This window comes from Arachis duranensis, chromosome 5 (genome assembly GCF_000817695.3).
Source record: "Arachis duranensis cultivar V14167 chromosome 5, aradu.V14167.gnm2.J7QH, whole genome shotgun sequence".
Lineage (NCBI taxonomy): Eukaryota > Viridiplantae > Streptophyta > Magnoliopsida > Fabales > Fabaceae > Arachis > Arachis duranensis.
In genome coordinates, this window is record NC_029776.3 from 95,479,263 (window position 1) to 95,495,791 (window position 16,529).

Below are 16,529 nucleotides of genomic sequence, written 5' to 3' on the forward strand. Positions count from 1 at the left end.
CACGCCTCCTCAACCCCCTTATGCATTTGTTATACACGCGCCTCATATAACGTATATAACGTAAACCTTCTGCTACGTGATAAACCTTTTTCAACGTAAACCTTTCTCAACGTAAATCTTGTTCTCTTCTTGCGTTTTCGTTCATCTTTTTCTTCTCTATTCGCGTTCTTTTTCTTCTTCTTTAACTTAATAAAATTCGTCGTTTTTCTCTGTTCACGTTTTTCTTCTCTGCTCGTATTTTTCATTATTGATCTGCATTGAATTCAATGTAATAAGAATGGAAACAATGAATGATTCAACTTCAAATCAGTTGAATGAGGTTATTACATTGAGACAGTTAGAAAATGATTGCTGCATGCTATCATAATAATCGTAAACACTGAACAAAGTAAAAGGAATCCACCGAACCGAACAACATTCATCTGGTGAATCAAATCATAAAGGCTACCGAATCAAATAATGTTCATGTGGTGAATAAATGATGATCAACTTTCAATCAACAAAAATAGTATTTCTCCTCCTTTTCCTTCTCCTCCTTCTTCTTTCAAATTCGCGCACGTAGGTTCTTCTTCTTTTGTTATAATCATCACCAACAACACCAACATTTTGCTCGGTTAAGTGGAGTTGCTCATTTTGATTCACTTGATTGTTAATGTGTTCAGTTGAGTTATTGTGCATGCAGAAATATTTTTCTTACTGATTGAATGCTTATCACATTTATTCAACACATGATTGGTATTTGGTTCAGTGGTTTTGACCATTTTCAGTTCACCTGATTGTTATGTGTTCAGTTAACTTCTTTTGCATGGAAAAATGCTATTCTTGATGATTAAATGTTTACGACGTTTTATTCAGTACATGAATGTTGCTCGATTCAGTGGAGTTACTCATTTTGATTTACTTGATTGTTGTGTGTTCAATTGAGTCCTTGTGCATGTAGAAATATTTTTCTTGATGATTAAATGTTTATGACGCTTTATTCAACATATGAATGATGTTCGGTTCAGTGGAGTTGGCCATTTCGGTTCATTTCTGCTCTGCACAATTCAAAACTCTTCCTTCTCACTTTCTACTGCTTCTTCATCAGGGAGAGAAAGAGGAAAAGACAAAAAAAATACAGCAGCAATAACAACAAAAGAATGAAGATAAAGAGAAAACACGTGAAGAAGAAGGAACGCGAAAAAGAAGGAGGAGAATGAGGAGGAGGAGGAAGGCGAATCTCTGTCGTTCGTTTTTTGTTGTTTCTTGCCAAATCTTCTCGCGATTCTTTTTCAATAGTGGTTTTCACAGAAAACGTGACTGAAGTTTGAGTGATTTTGAAAGAGATTTGAAGAGAATGAACGGTTTCGTGTTGAGGAAGAAGTAACGTCTTTTCATAGTGAGCGCAAAGTAACAAAAATTTTTGAACATGTGTTTTCACTCGTTATTAATGCTCGTGACTCTATTTAAATTTGGACTAACTTAATTACATGGTTACATGAATGTGTAGCGTGCCTCTAAATGAAATATATTTTATGACTAATTATGTCATTGTCGACATTAAGACACTTATAATATTGTAGCAATTCTTACAAGAATTTGTTTATTAGGAATAAAGAACAGAGAAAAAGACAAGACGAAACAGCCCCACATGAAATCCCACTTCCTTTGATGAAATCTATTTGAGATCGATTGGCGCAACCTCTGATGATGAATTGTTCAATAGTTTTAAATTTTTGACTCTCTTCTTCTAGTATCTTCATCTCACTTTCACTTCCCAACAAAAAAATAAAACATTCTCGAACCGCCTCAAAATACCACGTGTCCTTCACAGGTTACCACTTCATCTGTTCACGTCTCTTCCTTAAAACGCAACCAGAAATTTATACTCTCAAAAATAAGAAACAAACAGAAAAGCTTCCATCATTCTTATCTTCATTATCAGCATTCTAATTCTACTATCTACTATAATAAATACACCAACGCAGTTTGTTCAAGCTAATTAACTTTGTGCTTGTTCTTCTTGCATTATTGCATGTTGTTGTTGTTCTTCTTCTTCCTTTCCCCCTTTTTTAGGATTCTTCCTATATTTGGTAATACACCTATTTTTGCGTGCGAACTTGTGCAAAATTCTCTGTAACACGCGTATATAATAAACTGTCTCCATTTCCATTTCCTTTTTTTTCGTTCATAAGAAGAAGAAGGAGGGAAGGTATTTATTAGTTTTGGAGTTTCGAAGGAAGAGAAAAACGAAAAAAAAAAACAAAAAAAATAAGAAGAAGAAGAAAAAGGAATGGCGACAGAGGCATTCATTTTGAAAGGAAGCAGTGCGTTGTTGATATCTCTAAGAGCGGTGAAGAGTCTCTTCATGTTGATCAATGCGGTTGTTATGCTTCTTTTGTTTCCCTTCAGAGGAAGGAAAAGAGGTTCTCCGGTTGAGAGAAATTCCAAGGAAGACAAGATGATGATGATGAAGTATGATGATTGCTACCACCACCACCATCACCACCACCGGAAAGGGGCGGTGGTGAGGGTTCCGGCGGCTAAAATGGTGCCGTGGAGGAGTGGGTGCGGTGGTAGCAGTGGTGCTGCGGCGGCGATGAAGGCAGCGTTGAAGGCGGTGGATGAAGGTGCAAGGAGGGAATTGGCCATAAAGAGAGTAATGGAGGATAATGATGATAAAAATTGTGTTAGGGATTATTGGCTTTTAGGGACAAAAAGAGGTGACAGCATTTTCACACAATCTTGGACCCCAGTTTCTGTTCAGATCAGGTATTATATTTATGATTTTTTATTTCTTATGGGAATTGGATTTTTCTGTTAACACATGGTGGTTATTGTTGTTTGGTTATGGATCTGGGTTAGCATTAGGTCTTTCATTTCCCCTATTCTGAATTGAATTTTTATACCCTAAATTGAAGATACTTTAGCTTGTGATTTTCGGCAAAAAAGAAAGGTTTAATTACTCGGTTGCGAGTTGCGACCTATAGTTTTGCAACATTGGTCCCTGCACCAATTTTTTTTTTGAATTAGATTTCTCTTGGCAGTGATTGGCTTAATTGTATAAGGATCCAACTAAAAAAATTGGTACAGGCACTCGAATCAAATAAAAAGAAAAAAAAGTGTTAAGGATTCAATGCAAGGACTCAATTAAAAGAGAAAAAAAAAGATATAAAGACCTAATTAAAAATTTCGCAAAACTACGGGACCAGAGTAATTAAACCAAAAAGAAATAAAACAATCTCATAAACTCCTTGTTAATGTGGGATGCATGTGTATCGGGCTGTATTTTCTCTTACATTGGGGGTTTGAATTTGTAGTTGCAAATTAATTCGTTGCTATTATGTGCAGGGGACTAGTTATTCTGATGCATGGACTTAATGAACACAGGTTCGTGAATTCTGTCAGTTTGAGAAGCCATTATCATTTAGCAATTCTCATAATATTATGTTGCTGAACCCATTTTGCATATTGTTCTTTGACAGTGGCAGATATGGTCATTTTGCAAAGCAGCTGAATGCTAGTGGCTACAAGGTTTATGCCATGGATTGGGTTGGTAAGTCACAAATCAAATTGTGTTAAATGTTAATTCCACCCTAATATGTATTACAAATTTTTAAAAAAGTAATTATCATTATAAAATTTTGATCCTAACATGTTGAAATATGATTATATCATACCTATATATGTAGTAAGCCAGCATTGAATAATAAATGAAAAATATTTGTATATACCAAACACTTGACACTCGTATAAAAGTAGATTGTTATTAATTAATTGTGTATTTAAATTGTTTCTTAATTAACAAAACAAAAAAACGCGTGCTTGGTTGTTAAGAAAATACTAGTGTCAAACGGTATTTATTATAAAGGGCATAGACGTAGCAGGATCGATACATATATGTTTGTGAAGTTCAAAATTTCATGTCATCCTTTGAACATATTGTAGTTTGTAGGAGGCAATGATAATTTTTTTTTCTTTTTAATATTTTGTCCTTTTTTCCTAGTTTAGTTATTACAATTGTTCAACATGCATCTATATTTGGATGTTGCAGGGCTAAGTTATTATGGATGCCCATTTGTGCGATAAAGTAAACATGTGAAGCTCCTATTTATAAGTAAGATTATTGTTACTTGTAGTGCATAATAAGCTAGGTAAAATAAGATTCACAATCATAGCTCATAGATTGTGTCTGTTAAATTTGAAAAGGAAAAATATGGATTTTATTTTAGCAAATGAACCTTGGTATAGATTAACAAATAGATATCATTGTCCTGCTGTTAAACCTGTCCTGAAAACTTGTAAAACTTGTAAGCTTAGCATTTTCTCAACTCTGATTTGTGTTCTTGTTTAGGTCATGGTGGAAGTGATGGACTACATGCATATGTTCACTCTCTTGATTATGCAGTTTCCGATTTGGTATGTCTTGCTATCCATCGATAACAATCTTGAGGAATACTGTATAATTCAATATGGTGCTGTTTGGTAATCGTCACAGGATAGAAATACAGAAATGTTGGGACAGATATAGATGTGATTATAGGCAAAATGTGTCTCTCTAGAGACAAAAAATTGATGATTTTTTGTCAATCGATGATTGATTGTCCAATAAGAAAACAAGGAACATGAGAGACGAGAACATAAACCAAGCTTTTTTATTTGTCTTCGTCTCTAAGTATCTGTATCTTCTATCCGGAGACATTTATCAAACACAACTTTATTCATTACATAGTAATGTTTCCAACTCAATTGCTCTTTTTTGAACTTTGTTCTGATATAAGAACCCTTTCTATATTTTATGATATACAGAAAATATTTATTGAGAAGGTTGTAACTGAAAATCCGGGTCTACCATGTTTCTGCTATGGACACTCAACAGGTGCAGCCATTACTCTTAAGGTATGCTTTATGCTCATGAACTTAACTTAGCAGCAAACAAGGGTTAAGAACCTAATAATGAGTACAAAAACTGATTCATGCTTTCGCCGATAGTGATATCTATGTTGTTGTAGGCACTACTTGATCCAAAGGTTGAAGTCTGCATCACTGGAGCTGTTTTCACAGCACCTGCCGTTGGGGTTGAGCCTTCTAATCCTCTTTTGTTGGTAATTAAGCATAGTACCCTTTTCTTTGTGTATAATTGATTTAAACGAATAGATTAAGTACCTAAAATTTTAGACAGCATGTTTATCAGCATATTATATATAATTCAACTTAATCCATTCTTAATGATAATAGCACTCTTACCACTTATTCTTGTTATGACGTGTTACAGATATAACCATTCATGTGTGTATTCTTATTAGTTTAAGTTTTTGGGAAAAATTAGTTTTAATAATGTGGTATCAGAATTTTTATGACAAACAATTAGAATTCGATCTTTGTTAGCTTCTAAAAAAAGCTGCTTCAGTATAAGAAATAAAAAGAGAAAGAAGGACTATACAAGCCATTCATGGACTCGTTGGAGATATAATCATCCGTGTGTGTTCTTATCAGCTTAAATTTTTGAAACACGTGGGTTTATGACATAATGGATGAAGGAATAGGTAGATAAATTTTTTAATGTCCATTTTTTTTTGTGGTGTACACAGGTAATTGCTCCTCTAGTTTCATTTCTGCTGCCAAGATACCAATGTCGTGCTGCATACAAGAAAGGGATGCCGGTAACTCGAGATCCCGAGGCTCTGCTGGCTAAATACTCTGATCCGTTAGTATGCACGGGTCCCCTTAGAGCGAGGACTGGCTACGAGATTGTCCGGATCACAAGCTACTTGCAGCAGAACCTGAGAAGAATAAGAGTTCCGTTCATTGTTCTGCATGGAACTGCTGACTCTGTAACTGACCCTGGTGCTTCTCTGAGGTTTTATGAAGAAGCTTCATCATCTGACAAAACCATAAAGTTATATGAAGGATTTGTGCATGATCTTCTCTTTGAGCCTGAAAGAGATGAAATCATAGAATGTATTATTCAATGGCTGAATAGAAGAGTGTGAAGTTAGGTAGAACAACGCTAAGGGAGAAAAAACAACCAAAAAAGAAAAAAAAAAATCCTAGAAATTTTTAATCTAGGAGAGAATTTGAATAAGCAGCAATTATATTGTTTTTTCGAGTGATTGCTGTTAAGGCCCTTGCAGTGAAGGAGAGGGGAAAAAGGATCTCTAGTTAGGCAATTGAATTGAATTTATTGTTCTCGGTTGTCATTATTCTGGAGATTATCCTTTGTGATATTTCATGTGATGTAAAAGAGTGAAAAAGTTATGTGGATGCGTGAAGGTGCAATGCCTCGTTTATTTTTATATGGAATGTATAATGTTTTCTTTATAGCAATTAGCTGTGGTGGTGGATAGCAAAATTTTGGTCTCTTTTACTCTGCAGTTAACGTATACATATCTAACGCACGCTCACGATGATGTTGAATCTTTTTGAATCGTTTCCGGTTGTCTCGTCCAACTTGAGACTTACTATGCTTATTATCTTCTTGGTTTAAACTTTGAAAGTTGTTTTTGTTTTGCTGAGTTTGGCCGAGTTCTATTTCTATTTGTCTGTCTTTTCACGAATTTTCGCTAGTCTTCAACTTGGCTCAAACAATGGTCTCTTGAAACTTATTAGGGCAGAGACCTCGTTCGCAAGTATGGAGACATTAGAGTTGAAGTCGGAAATTTGTATGCTATTTTGCTGAATTTTGTCATGTAGTTTCGGAAACTTTCATGTTAATTTTGTTTGATTGTGTCAAGGTAATCAAAGTCATGGGCGTAGATTTTATTGTTAGTAAAGAGGTCGACAAGATTATGAGAAGTGGAAATAGAACCTACAAGAGGCAAGGGAAAAGAAAAAAACAACAAAGTAACATCACCATCTAAAAACTAGGAAAGGAAGTCAAGGTATAGTTGAAGTCTGTTCAATGGACGATAGCATCATAGAATGAAATTTTGTAAAACGTAGATTCGATCACCTAGTTCCTCATATGACTTGAGGGTTGTCGGGAGAGTGAAGTTAGCATGCAACTAAAAGCTCATGATGTTATCGGAGAAAGGGTTGGACTGTTCTTTGGGAGAGCTGCTTCCTTAGTGTTAGTTTTCGAGGTGTGATTATCATTTAGATTGCTTTCTTGTGATGTTTTGTGTCAACATTTTCATTCTACCGACCATTCTGGAATTGGATATTTTCTCCCGGTCATCCTCTGATTTTAGGCCTGTAGTACAGTGACTATGGCTAACAACTCAGCTGGAGTTCGCAGTGGAAGAGTTTGCTTGTCGATCGTGGTTAGAGTCCTGAAAAAAAGAGAAAAAGAAAGTGGAAACAGAGAAAGCGGGCTGATAATAAACTCGGCTCCACAATGAATGCGAAATGTTCTTGCGCGTAGAAAATCTGTCTAAGGCATAGTTGTTGCAAAAAAAGAGACGTTGTCTTCTTCTAGAATGAGGTGGTTTTATTCGATTCTTTCTTTGAGTGCTAACAGTAAATAAATTAACAATTTTTTAGTTTTGTTTTATAATCTTAATTCAAAGAGTAGAAACGATTTTTTTTTTTTGGTGTTTTAGGATTTCAATTATAGTTTTAAAAATAAAATTAAAAATAAAAAAATGTTATAAAGTACCAAAGATAAAATAAAATACAAAAATTAAAAGAGGAAAAAAGAAGATGAAAAAATAATAATAAAGAATTTTAATTAAAAATAAAAGATAGAATATCAATTTGAGTTCAGATTTCAAAATAATTATTTAAGGTTTTCAATTTTATTTTTTGGTACTAGGGAGACTGAAAGTATTTTTGAGTTTTCAAGTGCTTTTTAAGAAAAATTGAATTATTATAATGTGTATTTAAAATTTTATTTATAGATTAATTTAATGTCAAATATCAGTTACTTCTAGAATACATTTTTGTCAATTTTTAAACTTGAATAACCTTTCCGTAGTTGTTACCCCCTTCATGTTCTGTTGCTAATTTAATAACTACTTCCGCTATTTTTATTTTTACACTCTATTACTATTACCGTCAATATATCTTTGAGATATTATAGTCCATAATTTGGGTCTAGTTCAAAATTTAATTAAAACTATTTTGTTTTTAATGTTGGTTGGAAGCTTTTTTAAGGGTAATTCACCAATATAAAATTTTTGAGTTTCAATTTTACCAAAATACAACTTTTGAAGTTTTGAGACGAAAATTCAATTTTTCAGAAGTATATGTAATTCGTGGAAGGGGTACTATGGATTATGAATGCATGTAAACTATGGGTGGGGTTCCAAGGTTTACATTGAAAATTCAAATGCATAGAAACCGTGGTAGGGGTTCCACGGTTTCTGTTGGAATATGCAATGAGCATAAACCGTAGAATGGGTCCAGCGGTTTATTCTCTACTATAAATACGTGGAAGGGGTGCAGCGGATTATTCATTTCAAACACTTCCAAGTTCTAGAGAGAGAAAGTACGTTTCTAGAGAGAGGAGGAGGTGAAAAAGTGGAGTGATTTGGATTTTTCTTATGCCAGAATCATGGCAGATGAACGCAGTCTTTACCGTCTGAATGGTGTTGCGCACGTAGCAGGCAACATCAACGAAGAGGTAAGCCTGCTATCTTTTATTCATTCTATTTCATATAACAGAGAAATGTAGTAGAGGATGAGGGTTATTTAGGATTTGGATTTGTTAATTAGGATTAGGACTTTGAAATTAGGAGATAGGTCCAAATGTTTAAGTAGAGTGATGTTCCTCTTGTGTTTAAGACATAGGGTTGAAACTCAAATTTGTTGTTTCCTAAGCGTTTATGTTTGAAAACAAAGTTTTGAAATTTGAACTTTTAAACAGGTAGGTTTAAAGAGTAGATTTTATAACTTGAACGTCATGGTTAAATTTGCATTCTTAAATTTAAAAAAGTATAAGTGTTGTTTTTTAGTTTTCTTGAACATAAGATTTAGATTATATCACGTTATGTTTAGTATTTGGTTATGTTGAATTAAAGATTTGTTTACTATATTAGAGCCTTATTAATTTGAACCTAGAATGGTTGCGAGTGATGCAATCTCACTTGGTTTTGGTTATTCATCTCACCTGTTATAGTCTAGTAGGTGAATTATTAGTGTCCGGAGGCAATAGAATATGCCTCTGCATGACAGGATCATACCGTATTTGGAGAGGGCAGGTCTGTACCACCTGGTGAGTGGTGCAAAAATTTACAACCACAAACTAACCGGCAAGTGCACTGGGTCGTACCAAGTAATACCTCAGGTGAGTGAGGGTCGATCCCACGAGGATTGATGAACTAAGCAACAATGGTTAAGTGATTTACTTAGTTAGACAAACAAAAAATGGTGTTTGAGAGTTCAAAAAGCATTAAAAAGGAAACTCAGAATATCAGAAGACAAGCAATAAATAAGTTGGGAATAAAATATAGAGAAAGCAGTTAAGGTTTCACAGTTATCTATTTTTCGAATTAACTTTTCTTATTAATTTATTTTAATCATGCAAGATTTAATTTCTGGCAAACTATATATGACTAAACCCTAATTCTTTAGACCTTTTTAGTCTCCTCTAAAATTTATCAACTGCCAATTCTTTGGTCAATTAATTACAATTAGAGAGTGAAGTTCAATTCTAGTTATATGCCACAGAAATCTTAATTACCCAAATATAAGAGGATTATATGTCACGTATCCCGTTATATCCAAATAATTAGAAATTTAGGAGAATATGTTTTCAAGCTGTTGTTCAAGTAAAGAGCTTTTCCAAGTTATACAAGAACTCAATTAGAAAGAGGGTCATACTTCCGTTCCACCCAAATTCATAAAATAAAGAACAAAAACAATTCTTGAAATATAAATCAGTACATAAATTAAAATAGAAAAAACAAGCAACATAATCAATCTATACAATAGATAGAGCTCCTAACCTTAACAGTGGAGGTTTAGTTGCTCATGGTTCAGAGAGAAAAACTAGGATTCAGGTAAACTGTAATTTACAGAATGAGGTAGAGGTGAAGAGATCTTAAATGACTGATTCTTTTCCCTTTTTATATCTAATCCTAATTAATGTATAATATATTTCCTAAAACTAAATAATATATTTTCCTATTTTTAAATAAAATAAAGTTTAAATCAGAATTAATAGAAGATTGCGTGCTTGCTTCTTAGAGAGTTGGGGACCGCTTGATTCCTTAATAATCCACGCCTAAATCTCAAGTTAGGCGCAGCCATGGCCAAATTAATGGAGAAGAAGTATGAACTATTATATATCGTTGAAAAGCTCTGAAAGTTAGCTTTCCAACGCCATTAGAATCACATCAATTGGACTTCTGTAGCTTGAGTTATTTAGGTTTGAGTGTAGAGAGGTCAAGGTTGACAGCATCATTTGCCTTCTTCTCTTTTTCTGCAGAAACTCCATCAAATTCATCCGAATGCTACCTAAAATAAATAGAATTGTACACGACTCAAAGTAGCATCCATAGTGGCTAAAAGATAATTAATTCTTGATTAAACTCAATAAATTAAATGCAAATTCACTAGGAAAAGGTAGGAAAGATGCTCACGCATCACAAAACCAAACTTGAATTGTTGCTTGTCCTCAAGCAACCAAAATTAGTACATGATTAAGATGTGAATTTGCATGAGAAATGAGAGTTCAGTTGTTCTCAAGTCTATTCTTAGAATGGGGTTTATTCATTGTAACTCTGAACAGTTTCGGCATCTCACTCTCCTTTGAATCAGAAGATTGTCACTGTCTTTCGGAATTAGAATCCGGATTATATTACGAATTCTCTTATCTTTATTCTTCAGTTTAATCCTTGACCACAGTAATTTTCCTTGTAGTTCTCTTTTCATTGGTGCTTTGCACCTTGAGCCTAGCCGTGACTTTAAATGTTTTGTCTCAAGCTTGACTTGACACAAAAACACTACAAGCACTTAATTGGGAAACTCTCTTTAAGTTCTGATTTTTTTTCAGTCACTCCCAAACAGTGGTGCTCAAAGCATTGGGCATACTCTGCTAACTGCATTTGGTCTCGACTCTAAATATTCTGTCTCAAGGATTACTTGACACAAGAACACCACAAGCATATGACTAAGGAAACAACTCTTTGAGCTTTTAATCATGTCTGACCTACTTAGTTATTGATGCTCAAAGTCTTGGACCTTGCTTTTATTTTTCTTTTGCTGTTTCTTTTGCTTCAAGGATTAAATTTTTGTTTACTTCAGAGAATTCATAATAGTTCTCTAAATTCTTATTCCTCATACATTAACATCCTTTGATTCAAATTCAAATATGCACTGTTCATATCATGCATTCAAATTCACAGATAACACCACCACATTTAAGTAAATAAGACTACTCTTAAATATAAACTCAATTTTGTCATGTAATACATCACTTCTTTTTCTTTTCTTTTTAGATTCAAGCTCAGTGAGTGGTACATGAGACAATTATTTTTTTATTTTTTTACTAAAAGCAAATAACAGAATGAAACTAAATCTAAGAACTGAAAGCACTAAAGATCATGCAGGAAATCAAAGCAATAGAAAACAAAAGACAACAAAATAAGAACGGAAGAGAAATAGAATGAAAGGAACTCAACCACCTCAGTTATGCTGGTGGCCATCTCATTCCTCTATGAAGAACATTCATCTCCCTTTGGTGCTATTAAAATAAACAGAAAAGGCCAAAAGCGAAGCAACAACACCAAACTTAAAAGTTTGCTTGTCCTCAAGCAAAGAAAAGCTGAAAATAGGGTGTCAAAAATTCTTCTTAATTGCTCCTGTTCCTGTTCTAATCATTCTGCATGACCAAAACACATGTAAAACAAGACAAATTCTAAACAAAAATGAGATAAAGTAATTAAAAACCAAAACTAAAATAACTATAATCCTAAAATCAAAATAACTATAAAATTAAAACTAAAGTAACTGCAAAACCAAGGATACTAGTAGTTGGGTTGCCTCCCAACAAGCACTTCTTTAATGTCACTAGCGTGACACTTGATTGATGAATTTTCTTCCTCTTCTTTCAGTTGGTTAAAAGAAATGACTCCAATGGGGGAGAGGTGAAGATTAGTTCCCCCTGATATAAAGTCCTCCTAACAAGCTTTCTTTTATTGTGATTAGCTTGATTCACCTTGCTTGTTGGGGTAGAGGTTGAATTGTTTTTTGCTGACCTTTTCTTCTTCAAAGATATTTTCTTCTGTTTCTTGGTCACAATCCCCTTTTTAGTGCTTTCCTTGGTTGCCTTCACTTCTTTGATTTCAAAATTTGGGTGTTGTGTGATGGTTGGAGTGTACCCTTCATCAAGAATTTCTTGAATTGGTGGTTCAATAAACTTACATTCTATGCCACTTTCTACTTCATTAGGACCAAGAAAAGTATATTTAAGTGTTGAGGGAGAAGACTTCAATTCAAATGTGGGTAGTGCATTCAGATTTTTCTTCTCAGGAGCTTGCATGCATAGACTTATAGGGACTTATATGGCTTCCTCCGGAATTATTGGAATGTGCACGTATGGAGTGTGCATGGCTTCCTCCTTTGTTTGTGTATCATCATCCTTTGTTTGTGCATCTTCCTCTTCTTCCATGTGTGAGGGTGAAAGGTTCTCTAATTCACTAGAGTATGAACTCTTTTGATTGATTTCCTCACTTTCTTCCATAGGATATTGCATTATATCTCTTGGGAAGAAATTTTCTTGTTCCTCTTCCTGGGGCTTGATAATCAACTGCACATATTTCTCTATATTTTTGACACTCGTCCTTATATCATGTATGAATTCTTTCATGAGAAGCTCAATAGATGATGGTTCTTGATATGAATAAGAAAGAGATGATTGTTTTTGATAAGAGTAAAAAGAGGATGGTTCTTGGTATGAATAGAGAGATGGTGGCTCTTGATATGGGTAGAAAGATGATGGTTCTTGATATGAATAGAGAGGAGGTGGTTCTTGGTATGAATAGGGAGATGGTGGCTCTTGGTATGAATATGGAGATGGTGGTTTTTGATAGTTGGAACATGGAGCACTGAAGTTTCTTTGGTTTTGACTTTGCCAACCAAAATTTGGGTAGTTCCTCCATCCACAATAATAAGAATCACTCCTGGGTATGAGTAGTAACCCATGTCTCTCCATTATTTTTCCTTAGAACAAAACACTAAATAGAATTAAATGCACTATGTGGTAAACAAGCAAGTAAAGAAGAAAGAACAGAAAGAAATTTTTTTTGTTTAAATTATATATAAATAAATAAAATAAAAAAAGGAATGCAATTTTTTTTTGACAAATTAAAATTAAACTAAATGATAAGGTAAAAAGAAAAAAAAGGAACGCAGGGGAAAGGGGGAAAACGGAACTAGATGACAAGTAAAAAAAAAAACAAAAAAGAAAATAATAGAAAAAAAGATAAAAACTAGAATTTATTAATAGAAGAAAATTAATTGAAAAAAAATCTAATCTAAGTAATTAAATAACTGAGGGAACACCAAACTTAATTTCGGAAATTAAGAGAAAAAAATTTTAATAAATCAATTTTTTTTAAATTTAAAGAAATAAGTTAAATGAAATTAAAGCAAAAACGCCTAATCTAAGAAATCAAACAACCAGTAGTTGTCAATCACAGTCAATCCCCGACAACGGTGCTAAAAATTTGGTGCGGAAATTACAACTACAAACTAACCGACAAGTGCACCGAGTTGTACAAAGTAATACCTCAGGTGAGTGAGGGTCGATCCTACGAGGATTGATGGACTAAGCAACAATGCTTAAGTGATTTACTTAGTTAGACAAATAGAAAATGGTGTTTGAGAGTTCAAAAAGCATTAAACAGGAAACTCAGAATATCAAAAGACAGGCAATAAATAAGTTGGGAATAAAATAAGGAGAAAGCAGTTAAGGCTTCACAGTTATCTATTTTTCGGATTGATTTTTCTTATTAATTTATTTTAATCATGCAAGATTAATTCCTGGCAAATTATATATGACTAAACCCTAATTCCTTAGACCTTTTTAATCTCCTCTAAAATTCATCAACCGCAAGTTCCTTGGTCAATTAATTCCAATTAGAGGGTGAAGTTCAATTCTAGTTATATGCCACAAAAATCCTAATTATCCAAATATAAGAGGATTATATGTCACGTATCCCGTTAAATCCAGATAATTAGAAATTTAGGAGAATATGTTTTCAAGCTGTTGTTCAAGTAAAGAGTTTTTCCAAGTTATACAAGAACTCAATTAGAAAGAGGGTCATACTTCCGTTCCACCCAATTTCATAAAATAAAGAACGAAAACAATTCTTGAAATATAAATCAGTACATAAATTAAAATAGAAAAAAAGCAACATAATCAATCTATACAATAGACAGAGCTCCTAACCTTAACAGTGGAGGTTTAATTGCTCATGGTTCAGAGAGGAAAACTAAAATTCAGGTAAACTGTAATTTACAGAATGAGGTAGAGGTGAAGAGATCCTAAATGGCTGATTCTTTTCCCTTTTTATATCTAATTCTAATTAATGTAAAATATATTTTCTAAAACTAAATAATATATTTTCCTATTTTTAAATAAAATAAAGTTTAAATCAGAATTAATAGAAGATTGCGTGCTTGCTTCTTGGAGAGTTGGGGACCACTTGATTCCTTAATAATCCACACCTAACTTGAGAAATCTCAAGTTAGGCGCAGCCATCGGCTATGTTGATTATTGTGAATGGTTCACCAACTAAAAACCATTTTCAATAGAAAGAGGATTACTCTAGGAAGACCCAATTTCTCCATTCTTATTTATTCTAGTGGCAGAAGTATTGAACCAAATGATTATAAGAACAAAAAATATGGGATGCATAAGGGTTGGAAGTGAAAAGAGAGAAGGTTTTCCATCTCATTTTGAAATGCTTTGAGATGATGTCAAATTTTCTAATAAATTACTAAAAGTGCAACCTAATTTATATTAGTGTATGTTCCGGTGGAGGAAGCTTGTCGGTTAGTTGAAGTCTTGAATTGTCCTACAGAAAATTTGCCGATCACTTATTTGAGTATTCTGTTGGGAGCTAGTCTTAAGCGTATTAAAACTTAGAAGACGGTCATTGAAAAAATGGAGAACAAACTATCCAATGAAAATCTGAGATATTGTCAAAACTGAGGAGACTGACAATTATAAAATCGGTGGTCAATAATTTACCATTGTATTATCTGAGTTTATTTAAACTTTCGAATGCAGTGGCTAAGGATCATATCCTTTCAATCAATATTTTTTTGGGACACAAAAGAAGGAAGAACAAAACTTTCAACTGTCAGTTGGAGCATGATACAAAAGCCGAAAGAGTATGGAGGGTTGGGTGTTGGTGATATCATCATCAAGAATGCAACACTTTTGTTCAAATTGTGGTGAAAATACTCTAACGAGAATAAACCTATGTGGAAGAGGATTATATCTTCTTGTAATGGGGTTGTATTGGCAAATCCATTTTGCGAACACAATGTGCCTAAATCAAATGGTCTGTGGAAGGACATAATAAATTGTGTAAGGAAGAACCGTCTTTGCTATGAGTTAAGTAGATTAGGAATGAGACATTGTGTGGAGAATGATGAATCAACCAGATTTTAGGAGGGTAGATGGTTGGGAGAAGTGAGCCTCAAAAAAATTTTTTTAAAACTATACATGATCTATGCTCAACAGATGGAAACTATTACCAATTGTGGCTTTTGGGATGGCTTTTTCTGAGTTTGGAACCTGAGGTGAAGGAGACACTTGTTTGAGTAGGAGTACAAACACTGTAAGGATTTTACACCTATTATTACATAATGTATCTTTTAGTGCAGGTACTCAAGTCAAGTCCTTTATAAATACAATAACTGCAAAAATGTACGGATTTGAAAAACCAAGTAATACTTTTTACAATATATGGAGAGGAGTTGTGCTATTAAAGATAGAGATGATGAGGTAGTTTGTATGGTTAGAAAAACTAAATACCAGGTAAAGATTAGCCCAGATCAATATATTAATGACTAATGAGGTCACTTGTATTTTGTGCAATTTAGAGAATGAAGATGAGAATCACTTTTTTATTCATTGTAACTTTGCATTATGTTTGTGGTATAATGCTTTTGAGAGGAGGGGGAGTTAGTTGGGCTAGACCAAAGGGAGTGAGAGATTTTTTTTGAATTACAGTGTGATCAACAGGGTACGAGAGGAGATAAAAGAAAGTGGTTAAATTTGTGGTTTGCAATAATTTGGGTGATATGGGGAGTTAGAATTTTTATTTTCAAAACAAAGAGATTAGGTTAGAAGAGGCATGGGAGATCATATTGTATAATTTAAAATATTGGGAGCTAATTAACAAAAAAGAGAAAAAATTGAGGACACATTTGAAATGGGATGTGCAATTGATGAGGTCCCAAAGATCTTAGAATATAATGTATTATCATGGTGGTTATGTGTGGACTATGCCAACAAAATAATGCACATCAATGGGTGGATACTTGTTAAATGCTAAAAATAATCTGGTTGTATTATTATGTGAGTTTTTCCATATAGAATACAAGTGTTTTGGTAGAAGACTTTGAGGTAGTTGTCCAATTCATACTAGAAG

General features: G+C 33.6%; 1 protein-coding gene across 1 annotated transcript; it reads left to right on the forward strand.

Moving 5' to 3' along the window:
• The first annotated feature begins 1,774 nt into the window (after window positions 1–1,774).
• Window positions 1,775–6,331, forward strand: LOC107490589 (uncharacterized). The gene is made up of 7 exons (XM_016111369.3): window positions 1,775–2,751; window positions 3,331–3,369; window positions 3,465–3,535; window positions 4,334–4,398; window positions 4,789–4,878; window positions 4,992–5,084; window positions 5,571–6,331. Exons 1-7 carry the CDS (start codon window positions 2,273–2,275, stop codon window positions 5,970–5,972), a joined length of 1,239 nt encoding a protein of 412 aa, XP_015966855.1. The 5' UTR covers window positions 1,775–2,272; the 3' UTR covers window positions 5,973–6,331.
• The last annotated feature ends 10,198 nt before the right edge of the window (window positions 6,332–16,529 follow it).

Bases quoted from the DNA above. Each gene is read 5' to 3' on its own strand.
- LOC107490589 (XM_016111369.3), top strand. From the start codon at position 2,273: ATGGCGACAGAGGCATTCATTTTGAAAGGAAGCAGTGCGTTGTTGATA. The intron at 2,752-3,330 runs GTATTATATTTA...TATTATGTGCAG, and splicing joins CCAGTTTCTGTTCAGATCAG to GGGACTAGTTATTCTGATGC. The intron at 3,536-4,333 runs GTAAGTCACAAA...GTTCTTGTTTAG, and splicing joins TTATGCCATGGATTGGGTTG to GTCATGGTGGAAGTGATGGA.